The 5,861-nt window shown below is 30.7% G+C and overlaps 1 protein-coding gene across 1 annotated transcript; it reads left to right on the top strand.

Annotated features, from left to right (window-relative positions):
- Nucleotides 1–1,457: 1,457 nt before the first annotated feature.
- Nucleotides 1,458–5,606, top strand: LOC114280740 (transcription factor NAI1). Its single transcript, XM_028223115.2, has 5 exons — nucleotides 1,458–1,640; nucleotides 2,386–2,488; nucleotides 2,856–3,350; nucleotides 3,741–4,130; nucleotides 5,320–5,606. The coding sequence occupies exons 2-5, from the start codon at nucleotides 2,453–2,455 to the stop codon at nucleotides 5,386–5,388; spliced, it is 990 nt and encodes a 329-aa protein (XP_028078916.2). The 5' UTR covers nucleotides 1,458–1,640; nucleotides 2,386–2,452; the 3' UTR covers nucleotides 5,389–5,606.
- Nucleotides 5,607–5,861: the final 255 nt, after the last annotated feature.

Below are 5,861 nucleotides of genomic sequence, written 5' to 3' on the forward strand. Positions count from 1 at the left end.
TTACAATGATCAGCAATTGTCATATATAAGTAAATAATTTGGATGAATTGTAATTAAGACTGAAAAAGTCTTTTTAACTTTATGCGACAATGACCCGGCACTAACAATATTTCAGGTATGTACGGGGAAAACATTTTGGGCCCGTTCATGTATTTGTCACAGAAATTGCACTAATTCACACGTCAACATCAAAGAGACTAAATTGTCACGCACTAATAAAGTCCTATATTTTTTTAGATCGGAAAAAATATTTTATTATAAAATTAATAAAAAATAAGATTAATCTAATATATTAATATTATAATATTCCAATAAAAGATAAAAATCTTTATAGAATAAAATATTCAAGTCCCTGTAAAGAAAAAGAAAATATCCTCACAACAGGGAAACAAATCTTCTAATATGTTGGTATTACAATGTCTCAAAAAGAGGTAAAAATCTATATAAAAAAAAAATACCCAAACTTTCATAGAGAAGGAGAAAATGCTCTCACAATGGTGAGAAACAAATCTCCGCACATAAAGAATTATTATAATAATAAATTAAAAATCAAAAAAAAAATCAAACAAAAAAAAAAATCAGATTCAAATCGTCACCAAACTATCCAACACTCAATTGCTCTGTAACCTTCAACTTGAAATCTAAAACCTCACCTCCGTTGGTTAAAATATAGAATAATGCTTGGGACCCCCTTTTGGGGGTCACCCCCTCACCCCCTTTGCAACGTGGCGGATGGTAATTGGAGGAGCAGGAAAAAAAAGAAAAAGAAAAAGAAAAAGAAAATGTAACCAATGAGAGAGAGAGGGGGTCAAAGGGGATGGGAGGAAAAGGGGGATGAATCATTGTTGTAAAATATAATATTGAGGCCTTATTTGGCAAATGGTGATTTTAGTTAAAAAGTCAAAAAGTAACTAAAAAATATCAAAAAGCCAACAATATATACCAAAAAATTAAAGAATTTATTTTCTCTTTACTTTTTACACATCTTTTTATAAAAAAATAAAAAATTATCCAAAACATACACTATTTTTTAAAATCATATTTTAATCAAAAAATTATTAAAAGAATTTGTTGTCGATCGAGACCTGAATCTAAAAGCCTCTATTTGAACAGTAACATTGTAACATACTACAAACATTTTACATGTGGCCTTTTAAAAATATACATAGCATCCATTTTAAAAAAAAAGATAAACATGATAAAATTAAAGTATTATAATTAGGAGATCAACTCAACATTTTTATAAGAATAATGCTTGGGACTCCCTTTTGGGGGTCACCTCCTCACCTCCTTTGCCACGTGGCGAGTGGTGATTGGAGGAGCAGGAAAAAAAAAAAAAAAAAAAAGAAAATATAACCAATGAGAGAGAGAGGGGGTCAAAGGGGATGGGAGAAAAGGGGGGATGAATCATTGTTATTTTTATAAATGATGTACACTAAAGCCTCTATCAGATGAATGGTTTCGATCAAACTTCTCAAATTTAAATTAAAACTAACAAAAGAACTCTTAATATGGAACATCATATATATACAATGACATAATTACCCATGCAATTATGCATCTATAAATAGGGAGCCGAGGACGTGAATTCTTCATTTTGGGGTTATCTCCAAGGAGAAAAGTTTCGTCTTCTTTTCAAGGTAAACTTTCAAGTTTCGATTATCTCCCGTCGATGTTTTTCTTGACAATAAAATGATAAAATAATCAAATTCTTTTAAAAGATTTTATTTTTATTTTGAATGTCAATACTGCATTCAAATATAATAGCTATAATTATTTTATTCATCTTATATGCTAATACTATATTAAAAATAGATATAAATAATAAGACTTATTAGAGTATTTCCATCCAAACTTTCAAAATTTATTATGTCAATTTTTTTTTTTTTTTTAAAGATTTGGGTAACAAATTGACATATATCAATTTGACATTGAAGCTTTTCACTTAAACCGTAGATCTATTATTCTGTTATTTTTAAAATTTGAACTCCTTTATTTGGGGAAAAAAAAAAAAAGAGTAAAAAGGTGATTACCAAAAACCATGTCAACTTTTGACACGCTAGGTGAACTTCATTTGGTATGTTGAAATAGAACTGTTAAAATGTCACAATAAATTTGACATACCAAATGAAAATACTCTTATATTAATACAATTTAACATATGAAATAATAAATAAAATGTAATAAGAAAATATGATCGTCTTCACGTGATTGTTTTCTTTATGGTACTGTTTCTTCGTTTCTTCAGGCCTTGTACATCTGTATACTTTTTGTTAGAAAATTTTCGAGTTGTTTTGCAACTTGAAGTGATGAATATAAAAATTTGCACTGCCCTTGTTACACTTATTTTAGTGGGTTCATTATTAATATGTCGGTGTAATCTAGGTTCATATCTGTGGAAGGACTTTCCGAAGTACCAAAAACAAAAACGTCTGTGGACGGAAGAGAACCAATGGACGCCTTTCCAGCTGGATGGTTATATGATCTGGTAAGTCTTTAATTAATTATTTTTTTTTTTTTTGACAAATTTTACTTTACTCCTTTATAATTTACTTTATATGTGCATAACTTTATATATTTGAAAATAAAAACATAAATTACTGTGATTTGTAAATTAAAGTGTATTATTAAACCCGTTAATTTCTCTTTTCAAAAAGTATAATGTACTTCAAATTTAAAAACTTCAACAACTAAAATGATATGTAACTATAATTCTCAATTCAATTTTATTATTATTATTATTATTATTATGATGAGACAAACAATTGAATCGATATCAGTTCTCTTTTAATGAATTATGTTCTATTTTTTTTTTTTTTTTCATTTTCCTGAATGGCTCTTAATTTGATTTATAGGGAATGGAAGATCAATATGACATCTCAATAGATGAGTTCGATTTCCAGTCTTTCTCTCCCGGAAGCTATAAATCATCTCTCAATTCGACTGAACTTGAACAACTCGATACCAATATTTGGAACACTAGTCGTGCCACTGAAAATATAGCTCCAAATGAGTCTTCTACTCCTCCCTACTTGCTATCTTTCGCGCAATCAGACTCACCTTCGGCCCATTCAGCAGAGCAATTTAATGAAAATCCCAGCCGTAGTGAAAAGCCGAAGGATCATGAGATGGTGCCTGAAGAAAATACAAACTTGTCGTATTTAAGTTCACATGGTTCGGATGATAATTCATCCGATACATTAGAAAGACGCAAGTGGACTAAAAGCGTTCGGGCCTTCAGCAGGCCACCATTGCAAGCTAAAAATCATGTTGTGGCAGAAAGAAAGCGTCGAGAAAAGCTGAATCAGAAGCTCATAGCTCTCTCAGCCCTTATTCCTGGTCTAAAGAAGGTATTAGCCTCCTTTTTTTTTCTTTTTTGATTTTGTCTCAAATTGGTATAATTGATTTTAATTGTTAGCATTTTTTATACCAAGCGCACACGAGTGGCATGTGTCATTCTTTTCGGTGTAAAATAGTAAATTTCATCAATTTAGTGATTTGACCTTAACTAACTCACTGATCATTTTCTTTCAAAATTTCTAATGATATCATTAATTGAATCAAATTAACTCAAAAGGTAAAATTGAGCTAATTGATATTGAAGGGACTAAAATAACAAAGTCGGTAAAATATAAGGACTACTAGTGTAATTTATCCAAAGAAAAAGAAGAATAGGTAATAATGTAAGTGTTACATTACATTATACTTTGATGATGTTTTGTTGACAAATTTGTATGTAGATGGACAAGGCTTCTATCCTTGTAGACGCCACAAACTACATTAAACAGCTGGGAGAAAGAGTGCAGACACTAGAGCGAGAAGCCAAGAAAATAATATTGGTGGAACCAACTAAACCTTCTGTGAAAAGATTTCGACTCTCTTCTACTGATATTAATGGAACTTGTTTATCGGATGACAACATTGATGGAAACTCCAACAACATTAATCAATCTCCTGAGATAGAAGCAAGAGTTTCAGACAAACATGTGCTGGTTAGGATCCACTGCAAGAAACAAGATGGTCTCATTGCTAAAATATTGAGTGAATTAGACAAGTTTTGTCTCGATGTCATTAGTAGTAGCACCATGCCATTTGGGGATACTGCCCTTGATATCACCATTATTGCTCAGGTACTTTACTTTCATCTCTCGTTAGCCAAAAATTATTATTGCAATTAAGTTGGTAGGTAATGTAAAATATTTTCACATATGAGTCATTGTTTTGAGACAAAAGGAGAGCCTAGCATGTGCAATTCACCCTCACAAATGGACTTCACGTTTGTAGGTCCCATACTTTTATTTTATATTTGTTTTTTATTCAGTAAAAATGTACGTGCACTAAATTTTTAGATAAATTATAACGATATTCTTTTAATAAAGTTGAAAATATCAAAATTAATGTTAAATGGTGTAAAAGCATACAAATAAACAAATAAAATATACATTTTAGTATAAAATGATTGTGATTTTCTATATGATTAACGAATTATTGATGAGATTATTAGACCTTTACCTAAACTCAATTTAATTATGTTAAACATTATATATATTTTTTAATCATAGAAAATGTGAATATAATTTATCTTACTTTTTTTATTTATTAAATGTCACTTGTGAGATTGTGACATTTGTCCATGATGCTAGGGATAATCATTAAGGTCATGTTTGTTTGGGTGGACATAAATTTGGGATTGGACTAATAGTCCAATAAAATTATTAATCCGATATTTGATTAAATAATTGAATTACGGACTAATTATTTTAAACTTGAATATTAGTTAAGATAGGATACATAATCCAACGGATTCGTAGTCCTAGGACTATTAGTCATGAGAATGCTAATCTAGTCCGCCCAAACAAATATGGCTTAAATGTTTTGTTCAAAACTTCTTAATTTTACTTTCACATGTTCAAAAAGTTATAATTAAAGGTGTAAAAAAGGCACATTGGCCTGAGGCACGGCCCAACCCAAGGCCCGATCTGAGACCCAGCCCAAGACCCAACTCGCCCACTGTCCAACATCACTTTCAAACCATTTTAGTGAGAAAAAAAATGTGGGGATTGATGTGCCAAAACATTATCATGTGATGATATTTTTAACTTCATTGTTTTCGGGTGGAGGGAGGGCAACAATATGCTTCCCCGCAACTACCCCCAACAAAAAAAAAAAAAAAAAAGTTTTTCAGCATGTGATAAAATAAAACTAGTAACAAACACATCATCTGAATTAAAATTTCATACAAAAATTACGTTTTATATGAGCGTTACTCAAACTTTTATTATCTTCTCATTAAGCTAATCTACAATTTGTTGTGTGCAGATGGGTGATGAATTGAAAGTGAAGGATCTTGTGAAAAACCTAAGTTCGGCTGTTCTAAAGTCTGTATGACACATGCATTAATTCAATCGATTTCACTTTGGACATTGCATTTAGAGATTCCCTAATCTTTCTTGGTCGTGTCTTTGCTCTCTGATTCAATGTTCCATTGTTGTAAAAATGGCTTTTATGATGTGATGAGAAAGGGTTTTCGTGTTGGGATGGTCACTGTTGGTGAATAATGGTAGAATAATTGAATAATTAATCGATATATTTGCAGTTTAGCTATACTCCATTTTTGTATTGCTCAAAGATATAAAACTAATCACAGAACGAGAATAATTCACGTTGAGTAATTTCTGTGATTCGTTCTGTATCTCTTAAACTTATTATTGTATTGGTTGATGTAATGATATACTAATTTTTTTTATACCATGCACAAATGAAGGATGGATTTTGCATGAAAGCTAAGGATATTGAGGACAACCTAACATTATCTCTAGCGAAGTTCCTGTGACAGACACGTAAACAAGTTCACTTTCCAC

The sequence above is a fragment of the Camellia sinensis genome, chromosome 1, assembly GCF_055761805.1.
Source record: "Camellia sinensis isolate YWXY chromosome 1, ASM5576180v1, whole genome shotgun sequence".
NCBI classification, from domain to species: domain Eukaryota; kingdom Viridiplantae; phylum Streptophyta; class Magnoliopsida; order Ericales; family Theaceae; genus Camellia; species Camellia sinensis.

Excerpts from the sequence above, each read along its gene's own strand:
- LOC114280740 (XM_028223115.2), top strand. The coding sequence starts at position 2,453 with ATGGACGCCTTTCCAGCTGGATGGTTATATGATCTG. Across the intron at positions 3,351-3,740 it reads TTATTCCTGGTCTAAAGAAG|ATGGACAAGGCTTCTATCCT; the intron begins GTATTAGCCTCC and ends ATTTGTATGTAG. Across the intron at positions 4,131-5,319 it reads ATATCACCATTATTGCTCAG|ATGGGTGATGAATTGAAAGT; the intron begins GTACTTTACTTT and ends TGTTGTGTGCAG.